General features: G+C 42.5%; 1 protein-coding gene across 1 annotated transcript in view; it reads right to left on the reverse strand.

Annotated features, from left to right (window-relative positions):
• Positions 1-17,718, reverse strand: part of Reln (reelin) — a 420,580-nt gene that overhangs the window by 208,487 nt on the left and 194,375 nt on the right. Inside the window, exons 5-6 of the mRNA XM_050139698.1 lie at positions 17,581-17,613; positions 15,066-15,144 (exon numbers count right to left, since the gene is read on the reverse strand). Of these exons, the coding sequence (XP_049995655.1) occupies positions 15,066-15,144; positions 17,581-17,613 (112 nt within the window). The remainder of the gene's footprint in view (positions 1-15,065; positions 15,145-17,580; positions 17,614-17,718) is intronic.

The following is a 17,718-nucleotide window of genomic DNA, read 5'->3' on the forward strand; positions in this document are numbered from 1 at the left end:
GTCCTAACAAACTGAATGTAATACAATTTCATAAGTAGAATCATTCTTAAGGTCAGAAGTCCTAAAAGAAAAAAAAATCTCATAATACTGCTTGACACATACTATGCATGAGGTAGCAACTTATTATTATTAATGAAATGATTACCACTATTAATTTATTGTGAATTCCTCCTCTTTTTGGTAGCTAAAACACTGGTATATCTGACTCTGTTCTCCCTGGTACAGAGTAAGCTATGTGAATTTCTTCCTATTGTTTTTCTAACTAAAAAATAGCCTAAAAATTAGAAGGGGGAGGGGCTGGAGGGATAATGCAGCCTTTAGGAGCACCCCGTGGCAGCTTGAGGTCTCTAATCCCAGGGGATCTGATGCTGCCTTTTGACTTCTATGGTCACCGGGTACACACGTTGTACACAGACAACATCCAGACAAAACATCCATATGTATAAATTTTTAAATATTGAAATATTTTAATTGATACAGAATTAATGGGCTTCTTTAATATTAGTGACAGATGAGGATTATTTAATCTTTGTCATTATGAAATAGCTTGAGAGAAACACCAAACTCGACTGAAAAAAAATAAGAGAATATTCAAAACTCATAATAGCTATCTGCCATTAGTTCTAGGCCAGCGGTTCTCAATTTTCTCAATGCTGGAACCCTTTAGAACAGTTCCTCTGAGAGGACCAGGGAGCCAGACAAGGGCCATGGCGGGCCGGGCTAGTAGCTCTCTCAGAGACTAGGCCTTAGTTTCAGTTTACTGGAACAGGCTGGAGCTGAGTAAGCAGTTCTCAGGAAAATCACAATTCAGGGGCAACCAATCGGCAGGCACCCCATAGCCTTCTGCTAGTTCAGCAGACGACCACAGCCTCCTGCTAGCTAAGATAACTTGTCCTACCCTGCCACTGGGAAGTCCCTAACTTCTAGAATCACCTACCAATCAGCCCCCAGACTGATCTCCCCCGCACCAATCAGCCTCCAGACTGATCTCCTCCACCACCAATCAGCCCCCAGACTGATCCCCCTCCCCCCCCCATCAGACCCCAGACTGATCTCACCGCACCAATCAGACCCCAGACTAATCTTTCCTTCCTAGAATTCCCCTAACACTGCTTAAAAGGGGGCCTTTGAGTCTCCCCAGCTATTGCCATTTGCCATCCAATGTACTAGCAGTTTTTTTTTTTAAATTAATAAACACTCTTGCTGATTGCATATGTGACTGGTAGTCTTTTATGGGACTTTTCGAGGACCCTAATCTCTTCATGTTGTGGTGACCTCCAACCAGAAAATTACTTTGTTGCCACTTCATAACTGTAATTCTGCTACTGTTATCAATTGTAATGTAAACATCTGATATTCCTGATGGTCTTAGGTGACTCTTGTGAAAAAGGCATTTGACCCCCACAGCGTTGAGAACCACTGCTCTAGGACCATCTCTGAAATTATCATTATTCATATGAATCTGAGGTTGGGCACTTGAATTTCTGTAGTAACCATTTTAGCTCTACATGTTCACCAGGACTTCCTAATCAGCCACAGAGAAGGAAAATACTATCGATACAGCAAGCATCACAGGCCTCCTCCTCTATGGTCTTGATTAAGTAGGTAACGGGCAGAATTTGTACTATATTGTTCAAAGGCAATGCCAATGTAGATAGTCTAACAGCTTGGAGTTAGAGAATCCATGCGGAGCTTTGGGAGGACCAGTCCTATTTCTTAGAATAACTGGGAGGAGGGGCTAAAAAGTGCCAGTTGTCACTCACAGGTTGCTACCTGGAGGAACAGAGGCTTCCCCCAAGGATTGATGAGATAAATCAGTGGGCTTCCTGCCAAAGTCTTTTAAATGTCCTCTGCTTGATTTCCTCACAATCTGACTGCGTTTGTCAACACAATTTATTTTAATTTCCCCTGAATGCCTATCCCTCTAGGTGGTCAGGTCTAACCTTTCTCTGAGCTGCAAGTGGTGTTTATGCGTTTATCATTTATCAGGGCGACGGTCTTCTGTTTAATACCACCACGTACAGGACTCAGAGGTCTTGACTTTAGCGCACTGGGCTTAGCTTTAGCAATACAATGGCGGACTGATACAATGTTACTTCTTCCAGCAGTTAACATGCTATAAGGAAAGGCAGAAGGGTAAACAAACAGTTCCAACAGAGGTATCCAAGCAATGGTAGCTCCTTGTTGCCTGTTTTATGTGGTAGAGTGCTTTAAAGTGCATTTAAAATGCGTGACTCTTTCTCGGAGGCTGTAGGTTACTGTCTTCATTTTTACAAATAAGAATAACGACCTTCAGAGAGGAAAGGGCATTCTTCCAGAGTTACACAGCTATCAAATTGAAGAGTTGCAACCTGAACCAACGGATCGCAGTATTTTCCACTGTGACTCCGTCCTTACAATAGGAATATGCACTGACTTTGGCGGGACCCCTTCAAAACTGGACAAGTCAGAGTTTCTGAAGAAGGTAGCCTCTGAACTGGTTCTACTAGAAACTAAGCAAGGAAGAAGCGCCAATGTGTGCAGGGAATAGATTCCACAGAACTCATGATTCATAAACTGAACTGTTGGCTCAGTGGGTTAGTGTGATGGGAATTATACTGGCACACACAGAAAGATGCCAAGTTGCAGTAGACAGTGGAGGACTTCATAAACCACTGACGGGGTGGCTGAGAAGTACTGTGTTAGGGAGTCCACAAACAAACCTTCATTCACATAAAACTATTGTCCTCTAATTTTTTAACTTTTATTTAGCGATAGTAAAACTAGAATTTAGAGACACCATAGCCCAAGTGAACATAACTAGTAATTTTCAGAGCTATGTTTACATTCCCACTATTCTGTTTACAAAGTCAAAGCCATGAGACAAATCCAATTTTCAGACAAATCACTGTGCGGATAATGGACTGGAGGATCAAAACATGAGGGGCTACTAATGTAACTCTAGTAAGATACCAGAGCTATATAACTGACTCCAGTTTGCAGGCCAGAGGGCTCAGAAGAAAAAGGCTTCTGCCACCAAGCCTGTGGATCCCTGGGGGTCTACACGATGGAAGGAGAGGACCTGTTCATGCAACTTGTCCTTTTTCTCCACGTGTATGCCACAGTGTGCCTCTTTACCCTCATATGCAAATAAATGAACGTATTTTTTCAACTTTCTAATAGCTACATTACAAACTAAAGAAATAGGGCAGAGACGGTAGCTTGGAAGTTGGGCATTTGCCTGGCAAGTTCAAGGTCCTACACTCAGTTCCCAACATGGCAGAATTAGAAAACAAACAAGAAGGCCTAACTTAAAGAAACAAACGAATTAATTTTCAAGATGTTTTATTTGTCTTAATATAGTCAAATTATATTTTCACATGTAATTAACATAAAAATTATTAATGACATATTTGATCGTCTCTTTTTTATAGTAGCCCCCAAGTTGTAATTTATTTCTTAATTCAGACTAGTCGTATTTCAAATGCTCGGCAGACTTATGTGACGCGTGCCTGTCTCATTGGACAGCACAAACGGAGGCAATGACTACACTGGAAACGATGTTCCCTGGCTGCCGGGACATTTGGAGATGACAAGCCAGACCGCCAGAAATGACAGCTTAGGATCTGGTTGAAATCATAATAGAATATATTTTTAAGGATGGGGGACTAGGCAGGGCATACACACAAAGAAAAAGTCCAAAACTGTATCCCTGTGGATGGGGGACTGCCCTCAGCCAATGGCTTTTGAGAGGCTGGACCAGGTTGAGGCGTGGCTTTGGGTACCAAAAAAGCCACGGTCCGCCCGCTTGGCCCTCTCTTCCCACGCTCCACACCTGGATGTTGGACCCCATTCCTGTTCCACGAGTCTCCCTTTTAATAAAGAAAAACCTAGTATACCTTGTTTGGAGCTGGTGTGGGATTATTTAATTCGCGTTCCCCCCACTTGACGCGGTCTGCTTCACTTGAGTGGCACTTCAGGTGTCTGTCTAGAGTCTGGTTTCTGAGCTGAGACTATTGCCATAGTCCTTCTGCATAACATTCTCAACCCTAACGCCTTAAAATCCCCTTGTTTCACCGGCAGTGGGGTCTCTTTCCCTAATTGTTTTAACCACCCTGTGCAGCCGGTCAGTGTGAAATTCCTGATCGTGAATGTATCACATGACCGTTCTAACATTTCTTCTCCATCAAGAAGGTAAACAATGTACCACTCCACATGAGAAGTTTGTTACCACAAAGGGCAAGAAAAGCCATTATTCAAGATGAGGGAACCATTCTGAGGGAAACCAGACAGAAACTAACAAAGGAAACATCAGAAGTTTCTCAGAAGATAATTGTGAAGTGTCTGAATGACGAGATGGATCTTAAAATTCTGCAGATGTAAATAACCACATAACATTGAGAATCATTCCCAGCTAACTAAAGATTTCAGAACAATTCCCAAGTGTTCTCGCCTTCTAAACTTCTTTCTCAAAAACTAAAAACGTCTAGATGCCTAGAATTTTATTCTTCTTTTGTGGAACACTGCATGTTTCCAGGAACTGGGGTTAGATTTGGTGACGAGTATCCCAACGTCACTGGGCTCTCAGAGGGGAATGGAAGGTGTCGCTTGCTGTGACATTTGCATCTATGGCCTCATAACTGGGCTTCTTCCTCTGAGCTTTTTCTGAGGAAAATCAGGCTTTGTAGGGTTCGGCAGCACAGTCTTCCAGATGTGTGGGAAGGAGGAAGTTTTACATAATCCTAGTTAAATAGGCTTTTGTTTCTCAATTTAAAAAGGAATGTGACCTCCTGGGCTAAGGATTAGAAATGAATTCTCTCTCTACCTAATGGCAAAAATATGGAATGTTGCTCTGGTTCAAGAAACTTTCTCCTTCTTCCTATTTCCCCAGCTTGAGAAAGCTGTACAGAAGAATTCAACAGACACCATGGTACATTATGTGAACTGTTCACGTCAAAATATACCCATCAAGAACAATATGATTAAAACACGTCTTAATGGAAATGCATGTAATTTTCAAAGACAACGTGTGAGTGGCATTTATCAAGCCCTCTGTGGGCCTATTTATTGCATGGTTAGGTTCCACGTGAGCGTTCTCTATTACCGGAGTTCACAGATCATCAGGTTAGTGGGGACCTGCGACCTCACTGCATCTCATTACCCCTGTATTTGATAAACAGCACCAGAACAAACAGGACCAGAATCCAGGTCGACCCTGAACGCAGCAGGAAAAGACAAGAACTCCATTTCCGTGAAAGGACCCTGTGCTGCAAAGAAAGATTGCCATTTCTACTGCCGTAGCTTACTATGACATTCTGTAATGACTAGTCTTAAAGTTATTTTTTAAAAAGACTTGGTTTCACTAATAAAAATAAGACAACGAAATGGATTTCATGGGAAAAAAATTCAGGAGTGAATTGCCAGGACTGGTGTACGTAAGAATTAAGTTCAATATCTCTTTGGCTGCTTTAGTTATGATTGGATAACTAATCAAAACCTATTTTATATTCTATTATTAATTCCTTCATCCCCACTCCCTTCTTTCATTTGCTGTCAAACATATAAAACAATCCTATGAAGGTTGTTTAACAAAACTATGTAGTCTCAAACCATGATCATGAAAGATGAAGAAGTTCTTAGACTGGGGCTTTGCTATCACTGAAATCAACCCTGTAGCATCTAAGCTTGCTATTTTCTATCCTTTTAAAACAAATGTACTACTAAGGTCTTTATGTTTTTATCTTGAGACAAAGAATTTTATATGCTGTGCATTTGAGTAGGGAGTACACTTTGAAGTATATCATTACATCATTTATTCTGATTTTTAAATTTTTAGGCATGCCAAAACACTCAGCCACCCGGTCAACAGAGCCAGGAGGATCAGGGGCACCATGTGGCTCCGGAGACAGAGACCCACACACTGCAGTGACCAGCAGGCCCCTGGGACACAGGAAAGAGGGGGAGGATTGATGAGGAAATTGAGTTCTTTTTCACAATTGAAGATTTATGAATGGTCGGTGGTGACATCATCCCGACGACAATAAATAAATAATTGAAATATTATTTCCTTGAGCTGTCAGGTGACATGACTCATTCCTCCATCAGATCAGAGCGAAACCAAGAAGCCTTTAGCCGGGCAGCGCTTCTGAAAGGAGGTAGTCACCTGGAAAGTCACCGACCATCACTTTTCATCAGATTCTCATCTGAGATGCACGACCTTTGTCCCCGAGACCTAGGACATCGCATTACCCAGCCATAATTTATTACTTCTCAAGAGGTCAATCCTCACTCTGCCCCCAAAGAAGCAGTGAGCTATTCAATGAGCCAGAATTGTCTATTCACCAGCATTTTTGTACAGAGATATTAAAATAATTTTAATATTGGTCTTGTTCATGAAAAGTTCTTTAAAACTCGAAAAAGAAAATTATTCTTATAACCCTTTGATCCAAAGATCATGTGTCTCTGCCCCAGTGTTCATTACACTATGCTGAGAGAAGCTGATGTGTGGTTTACAAATCAAGGCCCTTCCAAGATCAAAAACACTGGTGATAACTTATGCTGGAGAGGATATGGGGTAAAGGGAACACTCCTGCATTGCTGGTGGGAGTGCAAACTGGCACAGCCCCTTTGGATATCAGCATGGTGATTTCTCAGAAAACTAGGAAACAAACTTCCTCAAGACCCAGTAATACCACTTTTGGGTATATATCCAATGGATGCTCAATTGTGCCACAAGGACATGTGCTCAGCTATGTTCAGAGCAGCTTTGTTTGTCATAGCCAGAACCTGGAAACAACCTAAATGCCCCTTGACTGACGAATGGATAAAAAAAAATGTAGTACATTTACACAATGGAGTACTACATGGCAGAAAAAATGATGAAGTCTTGGAATTTGCCAGCAAATGGGTGGATCTAGAAAACACTGAGTGAGGAAACCCAGACCCAGAAAGACAAATATCATAGGTACTCACTCATATGTGGCTTTTATACATAAAGCAAAGAAAAACCAGCCTACGATTCACAATCCCAGAGAACCTGGACAACAAAGAGGACCCTAAGAGAGAAATACATAAATCTAATCTACATGGGAATTGGAAAAAGACAAGATCTCCTGAGTAAATTGGAAGCATTGGGATCATGGGAGAAGGTAGAAAGGGAGGTGAGAGGAAAAACCAATTAAACAAAACAAAAGAAGAAAAAACAAATCAAGGGCCTTAGACAAACCAGAGTGAATGAGAGTCCTCAGGCCATGGGCTGCTGAGTAATCAGTTGAATCCTCAGATCCGGTCATCCTAGGCCTTCTCAGGCCTCCACAACTTTCGGCCATATTTTATTTTGTTGTACTTGATATTTTTTTTTTTTTTGAAACAAGGTCTTGCTATGTCTCTCTAGTGAGTCTAGTACTCACTAGGCAGGACTGGCCTTGAACCCATGGCAATCCTCTTGCTTCAGCCTCCCAGGTACTGGAAAAACTGTAATGTGTCACCATGCAACTTTATTTTGTAACAAAGCGATGTTTTGTACTGAAGAAAGTATGGCCATACATTTGGGAGTTATTTATGCAACCATTCTGAAGTAATTAATAATCAAGTTTTTTAAATTTCAAAAAAAGTCAATTCTCTTCTTAAATATATAATGGTTTTAGAAAAACAGCAAGGTATCTTCACTGTCTAAGAAAAATCTCACCTTCAAGCATGTCATGACTTCTTCCTAAGGAGCTAACACCCCTCAGTGTGAAAATGACAAACTCCATTTATAGCTCATTCTTTCTCGTTACTTCTCTCCGTGAAAGGCAGGAGAAGTCTTCCGATTTCACTAGGGAGTTGAAAACCTGATCTCTTCTTCATTAACAGGCACAGTGACAAATAGGTTAAAAATAACCGCCTGAAACACTACCACCACACACGGTGTTCCCATTTCCTCCTATGGCGAATTCTACGGCACACTGCTCGAAGAAACGCTTCCTCACTTGTTTCGAATGTACCTGACATGACATTTAATTCCACCGAGTGAGCTCGTGTTGACTGTCATCTCAAACACAGATTAAAGGAGGAAGTAATAGTCTCCGATTGAAATCTTCTTGCATTAGTGGGTACCTCCTGGTTCACCTTTCTACGGAAGATAAAGACTGTCCCTGAGCAATTACATCACAGTAAAAATTATAAGGGAGAAGAATTAAATGTCAAAGAAGAGACAGAGAAGTTTTGTAGTACAATGAAAACAAGGGAGAATAAACCAGAGAGGAAATAGCAGGAAAAGCTGCAAAAGATTCATGTAAGAGCAGAATACCGCAAGTGTCCAAAAACAAAATTTAATTCAACACTAAAGTACAACAGAGGTTCTGACAATCGTTTGTCAACATAGAACACTCTCTTTCGACTCCTTTTCTTACCAGTTCTCAATCTCTCTGAGTGACCTACTCTGTAAAAGCTATGTATAAGGTTTATTCTACCCTACAAGCTCCACTGTCTCCCGACCTCGCTGCCACAAACTCTGTCAAGCAAACCCAAATAAGATAATTTCACCCAATTCCTCCCCTCCTTTTCTGATTATCCTGAAATCCCACTAATATTGTAGTTCTCACACCTGCTCACCGAGTGGCAAAGACCTCTTGTCCTGTTATTTACGGAGCGACAGGGTCTCCTACACGCTCGTGAGCTATGAAGTGGTACAGCCACGGGCCTGGCCTTTCCCGAGTGCCAGCTAAGGGCCCAGGGATGCAGATTCCACTAGGCTAAGCCCAGGGCTTCATATTCTTTATTCAATGATTTTCCTCGGTGAAAAGTACAATACCATATCAAATCATCATTGTTTTGTTCTGATATTAATCACTTTGACAAATTAGCAATTTCAAGAGAAGGCAGACATCGCAGACTCTGTGGTCTTCTCGCTGTAGATTTTGGAGTTTTCTGAACTGTAACACCTGACAGAGGCCTTCTCACCCGGTAGGGTTTGAGACAACCAATGTCTTTCTCCCAGATGCCTCGCATCCCTGTGGTTATCACGGCACACTTAGTGAAGAGGCTTCTTTGGAGAAGCAGCTCCTGACCCTATCAGGCTGCAGGACACGTTCTGCTGTTATTGCTGTCCTGTCCTGTGCGGGAGGGGAAGCATCTGCTGTCCTCTGGCTGCCATCTATCATCGTGATATTTAGTCGCTCTGGACTTCCTACCAGAGCATCCGGGATGTTACAGCCCCAGCTGCCTTCTGCAATCTTCGGAAAATCAGCATTAAAGAGATACCTTCAGCAAAACAAAGATTCCTCCTCGACTTAAAATTGCCTGGGGGACAAAGACACTTCAAACTCTACTTAATCATTTTTAAAAATCCATTTATTCTTGTTTCCCCTTCTCTTTTCCTCCGTCCTTTCTCTCCGACTGTAAATTAGAAATATACTTTATTGCTTTCTTCTGTTCTCATTCTATTATTATCGTGTGTAGGTGTGCATGCCAAAGTGCAAGTGTAGAAATAAGTCTGCAGTCACTTTCTTCCGCCCTACGTGGGTTCCAGAGAGGAAATGCAGGTCCCAAGGCTTGCACGGCCATCACTGTTACCTGCTGAGCCATCTTGCCAAAGCTTGATGACTTTTTTAATTGGGATACATTTATAGAGCTGAAATGCATATATCTCTATTTTGACAAATAAGCACATCCGTGCCTCATATCCTTTCTCAAGATTATTATTGCTCCACAACGATGATGTCACATTAGTTCACTTCATAACAAAGAACTTACACTACCAATGTGAAGTCGTAATCACCCATGTGACGTGTTAACGAGATGAAGCATACTTGTGGTTTCTGGAGATACAGGGATTCAGATCTAAACCCTTATGCATGCTAAGCAAATGCCTTACCTCCGAGCTAATCCACAGTCCTTCAGATTTGTGGCTTCTAATCTGCCTCTAAATTTAAATGTAGTCATATGAGATTGCCACCCTTTTGTGGGGACAGGGTTCAAAGGGTTTTTCTGCATGGGGAGAGCATTGCGGATCCTCTATCACCAGCGATGCAGCTGTAGTGTGCACAGTTGCTGACTGAGCTGTCAGCAGCATTAAGGGGCTCCTCTTGCTCCATCCACACTCCCTCACACCCAGGCAGGCTCAGTGACACTGAGAATTGTTGAGGACGTTGCTGTCCTTCAGAAGTAGGCCTGCGTGCGGTCCACCATCTCTCAAGTCAGAGAACTACTCGATCTGCTTGCTTGATTTCTTTGTTCCTAACTTAACTCTCAAACGAAGTAAACAGAAGCAGGTGGAGGGGGAGAGATAAAAGGCCGACAGAAAGTCAGGGACAAAGAGGCAATGCATCCCAGGGGGAGGAAGGACAAGAGCTACAAGTCTGGCCAGCCTAGCTGAGTGCAGGAGGGCTCTACTGCCTCCTCTTCCCTAGTCAAGATGCAGGGAGCAGGAACAGAAGCAGCAACTGCCCTGGCAGGGCAATGAGGACAGGGACAAAGGGTCTCTGTGGGCTTGTGGTCATCAAGGACTAGAGTTGGTCATGGAGGACTTGGAGGGCATCTGCAGAAACATGTCTGGGCACCGGGAGAGGGTTGCGGAGGTGGGGGATGACTTACCACATGCCATTGCACTAATACCACTCCTGAAACTTAGCTAAAATCTAGACAAATGGAAGAGGGCAAACCAGAATGGAATAAATTAAGGTTTAATGGGTGAAAAGAAAAATGATTAGGGGGGCTACGGAAAAATAAAAGAAGTTGTGGCTTCCTACTTTCCAAGCTTGTGAATGAAATTCGTCACTACAATTGTGTTTACATAAATAATGTCTAAAGGACAGAGAAACCACCACCATAGCTAGCAGCTCCAGGGAAAGAGAATACAAGCCTAAGAGAAAGGGAAAGGCCTTATTATTGTTTATGTTCTTTCATTCATTGATCTTCTCACTAAACAAAATGATCACCTTTGAAGTCAAATCTTTAAACCGCTCAGCAAAGAGTTCATTCCCTACTATGTCTGCGTACAAAATGTTCCTTGATTCCACACCTTTGCCCTCCAAATCTTGGCGGAAACACGACACTACTGCTTTATCCATGATCATAGGAATACCATTGTTTACTTTTTTGTATTTCATGTGTTAGTTATCTGTAATAAGATAACAAACAAGAGAGTAAAAACCTACATGAAGTAGAATGAAAAATGGACATTAGAAGAAATTAATAGGAACGAATAAGTGAATGACCAAGCTTTTAAAATGCATCTAAAACTAAACAGCTATAACTGATTTCTTCATTTCTCGAACTCACAGAGATCCACCTGCCTCTGCCTCCTGAATGCTGAGATTAAAGGCGTGTGCCACCACTGTCTGACATTTTTTCCTTTTGTTGATTGTCCATACGAATTATACAGCTATAGCTGTGGTTTATTTCTGATTTCCCCCTGAATTCCTATGGTTGTCCACAGGAATTATAAACTGAACGATGCTCACGAAGGTTCTAGACCCATGTGGGGACCACACTGGTATAAGCGCCACATCTTTCTTTTCAGGAAGATTGTTTGGTGAGGTGTTTAGTTGTGGGAACGTGGCCCTAAGTGCCACAGCCAGCACTCTGCCCCTCTCTGGTGGTATGTGGCAGGGGCAGAGACACGGAGGTGGCGTGGATGATGACCCTTTCCTTACGGTCACCCAGTTTCGAGCAGGTCTTTGATTATGAGTTGGCTCAGTGCATACAGCACTTGTCCAGCAAACATGAGGACCTGAGATAGAATCCCCAGAACCCATCTAAAGCAGGGCACAGCGGTGCATGCCTGTAATCACAGCCTTTCTCCAGTAAGATAAGAGGAAAGAGGATGAAGTTCACAGGTAAGACACTGATACACTCCTCAGAGAACAACAGAGACCCTGTCTCAAACGAGATTGAAAGCGAGGACCAACGTTCAAGGCTGTCCTGACCTTCACACACGTATAAACTCTCATGACATGCATACATAGACACAGACACACACTAGAATATCTGAATTTATTGGGTGTTCGTTCTGAGCTGATGGAGTTTATGTTTAAGGGGTCCCGGCTACCCGATGATGATGCTCTTTGCCCTTCCCTGTGAGTCTGCGTATCAGCATTCCTGAATGCAATCCAGACATACTTAATCGGATTTTTTTTATACAAATGTGATCCAGAGACTGAAGCATCAGGTAAATGGATCAAGATCATTTTTAAGACTCGTGTCTGGGTTTAGAAGAAATCTAGCCCATTGTATAAGTCCCATCACAGGAAGAAGGGAAGCAAGGTGTGAGAGTGGGGAGAATATGGCAGAAGGAAAGAGGAGGAAAGCAAGGCAAAAAGGAGTGGAGGGGAGGAAAGAAAGGAAGGAGGGAGAAAGAGGAAAAGGGAGGGATATGAATTAGAAGAACGAACTTTCGTGAACACTTGTCATGGTTAGGTGTGGTAGAAGCACTCACTTCTCAAGGCCTCACTTTTTGCTGCGAGAAATGGGGGTCACAGAAAGAAGGGAGCTCTTTACTTTTCTCAGGGTGTTCAGTTAGCAAGCCACATGTTTGGAAGTTAAACTATACTGCCCTGATCTCAGAGGCTGTGTCAATTCTAATTTAACAAAACGCCTTCTCAATTAGGAGCGTCACAGCCTATATTTTCTTTAAAAAAAGAAAAAAAGAAAGAAAGAAAGGGAGGGAGGAAGGAAGAGAGGGAGGGAGGGAGAGAGGGAGGGAGGGAGGAGAGAGAAAGTCTTAAAGGAACAACGTGAAAGGGCTGTCATAAGCAAGCAGGCAGCAAACGCACTCAGAAGCACGTCTAGCAGCAGTGCTGGTGCTGTAAGGGTTAAAAGGGGGAAGCGTCCAAAAGAATGGAAAAAGCATAGCATAAGCAAATGGGACATAAAATCCATAATTTTGACCAGGAAAGATCGTACCCAATCAATCATGGAGATAGTTGAAGTAAAAATCAATCACACTTCATTGATTTTTAAAAACAACAACAGATTTTGAGTCCCATAAAAGTCACATTTTGTATTTGTGAGGAAACCTGGAGACAATGAGCCAGCCTGACAGAGTGGACTTTCCTGAAACAACCCAATCATCTGTTAACGTCTACATTCATGGAACGCAAAGCGATGGACGTCAAGAGAAAAGGAAGAACTTTTTCTGGTCAGACATGGCACCTAAATATTTTGTTGTTCTTGTTGTTTTGCCTTTTCTTAAAACAAATTTCTATCTATTTCAAGACATTTATATTTGGATTTTTCCCAGAGAAGGATCATCCTGTGATTCATTGTTTTCTTAAATATGTAAATTATGAGACCTGTCTGGGTTAGTAAGTTTTATTTTATTTAAAACCATCCAGACTCATATATCTTTCTCGGGAAAACGTAAAGGATGCCCCAGCTCTGTCTGTCTGTCGTCTTCAGCTTCAGTCTGAGGGTCACTTTCTCCAAGAGAATCCTGCTGGGGCTTCATTCCTCCGCTGGGTCCCATGCTAGTAACTACTCAAGAGAAATGTGATTTCTAACAATAAAAACCCACTTACACAATTCCTGCTAAATATTTGTGTGAGTGCAATATGCTAAGCGATTATGCCACTAAAATATTTGTTTAAACAGTAAAACTTAGAAAAAGAGTGACCTCATATGCTGACAAGGGTAACAGGATCATTTGCTTTCTAATCTTGAGTATTGCTATTGCTTGGGTTTTCAGTCCAGGTTTGAAGTTTAGCATTTTTTTTAACTCTTCTTTACCTGCACAATCATATACACATTACAAAAAAATCTAAAATTCAGATCATTTTCCCAACAGGTCTGATTCACAGGCCTATTCTAAGGTCAGCAAAAGTGTTATACATAAGCAAAACTGTAATCTATGGCCAACGTATTTAGATTTAAAGTTATATACAAAGGTTTCTAAAGACTGAATCTGAGTTTATTATTGGTGCGGGAGAATTGTTTGTAACCTGTCAATCATGTTTTAAATAAACGCTGATTGACCAGGCAGGAAGTATAGGTGGGAAAACCAAACAGGAAGTAGAAATGATGCAATGAGAACAGGAGAATTCTGGGAAGGAGGAAGTTGATTCCTCCCACTCCTGCCCAGACCACCGAGGCAGCAGGATGTGATCTGCCCCACTGAAAAAGGTACTGAGCCACCTGGCTAACATAGATCAGAATAATGGGTTAACATAAACTACAAGAGCTAATAAGTAGCATGACGTAATGGGCCAATCAGCTTATAATTTATGGAGACCTATGTGTGATTTTCTTTGGGGTTTGCTGGCTGTGGGGTATCGGGCGGGATAGAAAACCCCAACAAGTAGGCCCCTTCATGTTACACATTACTTTGTTGTCCTCAAAACTGCATGGAATTTATACTTAAAAGCCTTCTAAAAAAATCAGATAATGAGTAGAGCTAATAGGAGAGATTATTTCAATGTATGATGAAGCCATTTGTCATTACACATGAGACATTTCCTTCTTCCACTCAGCAATGATTATTAAATACATTCTAGCATGACGTTCTATAGGGCTAAGATGGCTAATCTTGTCAACTTGACACACGTGGAAAGAGGGAACCTCAGCTGAAGAATTGCATCCAGCAGATTGGCCTGTCCTGTGGGCATTTTTGATGACGAACTGATGTACGTAGCCCAGCCCACTATTGGAAGCACCATCCTAGTCAGTTGGCCTCACTGTATAAAGCGTCTGAACATGAACATGGCAGCAAGCCTGCGAGCAGTGTTCCTCCAAGGTCTCTGCTTCAGGTTTCACGTCAGTGATGAACCCGGAAGGTAACCTTAAATAAACCTCCAACTTCCTTCTTCTGATCATGGTGTTTACTGAAGCAACAGAAAAGTAAACTAGAATAAACTATGAAAATCTCACAAAACTAAGTATCCATCCAAGCACCGAGAGATTTGAAGAACACCTCCATCCAATTTTAAAGAAGACCCTACCGGCCGTGTGGCTGGTATACAGTTAATTCCAACATTAACCCGGCTCACCAATACACTAGTACTCAAAAGCAGGTGAATTTTCAGTAACTGCTCCTTCAAGGAGAAAACATTTCCATGAAACAAACTCAGCATCCTTTCTCCTGTCAAACGCAACACGTTCCCGTAACTTACCATATGTTGGGATTTAATTCCAGTTGGTGGTAGGAGTCAAAGTCGTCCCGGAGGATCACACTGTCACTGTGCATTTCGGCTAGGAGAGGGAAGAGAGCATTGAGAGGGGCGTTATACGATGCAGGGGATTACCTGTGGTGTCAACAAGCTGCGTCTAGGAAGAACAGCCGTATTTTAAATTAAAACTGACATCTAAACAAGCAGGTGGTTGTGACTGCTCTGCCTCTAAATGCTGAGGGCGAAGACTTTGCTGTTTAGTGTTTAGACTCCGTGAAGCTACCAAGTGGTCATATTCAGGAGGGCCAGTGTGGGAAAACCATTAGACAGAGCTTGTCACTCCATCCTGATCCACATCTTGTCTACCGAGCCACAGCCTGGGCAGAACTGCTCTGCTCACTGAGGCCTGGAGTATTCTGTTTACTGCAGCCCAAAGAGCCATCATGGACTCTCCTGACCCATTCTCTCTTGTCCTTCTGGTTGGTCCTGTTGCTCTGGCTTGATTTTAGAATTCCTCTCATTCATTATTCATTTAGTATGCTCTGAATGGCTAACTTAGCTGAACCACCAGAATTGCACAGAAAAATGCTATCTATACATATAACTAATGCATATGTGTAACTATAGAGTCAATTTAAATCAGGGAGAATGCGGGGATGCCAGCCATGGAGGAAAATCCAGCAGCACCACCTTGCAATTGTATTCCACGCTGCTTTTAAGCATTAGGATTTTGAGCATGCCAAAGAACATCTTCATACACTGTAGAGTGCCTTCTCGCTTTGAAAAGAAGGCGGGGCAAAATGATTTCATGGCCAGCTACGATGTCAGTGTGCTCATAGTGAGAAGGGAGAAGGTAATTACTGCTCTAACAACATTCTCGCTGGATTTGGGGGGCTTGTATGGGAAGTTTTTGGTAATATAAATCCCCTGTGTCTTTTCCTTATCATTTTGTTTGACTGAGCTTCTTTTCAGAAAAATTTAAATCATATCATGTGACTAACAGAGACTTTTTAACAATTTTTATCTTTTTCAAAGTTGGTATTTTCTGCTTCTAGGGGCTCAGTCACATAATTCTCTGAACTCACTGGGTAATTAAAATCTCTTCCAGATATCAGGGAAGATAATTTCAAATTCTCTTTGGTGACATACTACCTATGGCAGTCTGAACCCCCTGAATACCAGGTATGCCAGCAGGCAAGCCTATAATGAAGCCATGGAAACCAGCAAACCAGCACGTACTTAGGATAGCTCCTCCTTGGAGCCTGAGGCATGAGGACAGGGAGGAGAGGACCCAGTGATAGGCTTTGAGCAGGGGTGAGTTAATGATCCCTCCGAGCATGTGGATGCGGTGTGGGATGTGCCTACAAGGTACAGCTCTCTCAGGTCACAGCTTGGCCCAGACATCACTGCACCACTGTGGGCCACCAGCCTGTCGCGGCTGCCGGAAGGAATGCTTCTAAGCAGCTATGTTCAGCTGCCAGAGAGGCGCCCCAAGCTGTAGCATTACATAAAAGCAGAGCTTCTCAAGGCAGTTTTTCCAAAGAGAAAAACAAATTAATTGGGTTTGTAGGTTGAAAGGAAAAGCCCAAGAGGCAAGTAATGGACCTATTTGAGACCCCACGGTAAAAAAACGCCAAGGAAGGACCGGGACCGGCGAAGGCGATTCCTTTCACGCAAATCAAACTACAGTGAGTAGGAAACTGCTTTTTAAAGTAAGTCTTCACTGGCACAACATGACTAATTTAACTCTCAATGGTTAATTGTTTTCTAGAGATAATCCCCACCCCAGGTTAGCTTCAATGAATACAAAAACACATTTGGTATTCATTCATCACCAGATAATATGATACCTTTTACTATATAATTTGAAATTTCACTTATACATACCAACCCAGTGAGGTAGATATTGTTATTGATTTCATTTTACATGTAGGCTTAGACAAATTACTTGACCAATGTCATAACTTATATAGCAAGTGGTGGCAATAAGATAAAAATAGCTAGTTTGGCTCCAGAATCTGTGCTTTGAACCATCACATTGCCTTGCCTCGCAGAGTTGGGGTCACTGAGTACTCGGTACTGTTGGGAAATCATGGCTTCCTTTTTTTTTAAAGTAGGCAATCACTTAACAGCTTCCTCTAATGTTAGAAGAAATAACTGAATGATTGCCGCTTTCAACCTAAGAATTCAAGCAGAAATCTTAAATTTAAAATGACCCCAGTGTGTCCGCACCCATGGCTTTTGCCTCTGCACTCGGATGTGATGGGCGGGAGCTCTGGGGAAACTTAGCTTTTGGACCCTCAGCCGTAGGGTGGCACTGAACTCTAAGAGTGAGGGCACTGACATAAGGAAGTCCTTGAGGGGCAGGGCAGCGGCCGGGAGGCCATCAGCTCCCTTCCCTGGGAGGCCATTAGCTCCAGCGTCTTCTGAACCTGAGTCTAGGTGAACCCCAGTGAAGGTGAGAGAGCAAGGGAAGGGGGTGGGTGACGTCAGTGACGTCAGATCCCTGCACACTTACCGAGGTGAAACTGAGCACTGGCTTCCGTGGGAGCTGGAATGAAAGAAGAACAGAGAATGATTGATTCATCATAAAGGCAAAACCCAGTGAGAAGCAGTCACAAAAGCGGCTACAGAACTTAGTTCACATGAAACACAT

The sequence above is a fragment of the Alexandromys fortis genome, unplaced genomic scaffold (assembly GCF_014885135.2).
Source record: "Alexandromys fortis isolate MF-2015 unplaced genomic scaffold, M_Fortis_MF-2015_v1.1 scaffold_38, whole genome shotgun sequence".
Lineage (NCBI taxonomy): Eukaryota > Metazoa > Chordata > Mammalia > Rodentia > Cricetidae > Alexandromys > Alexandromys fortis.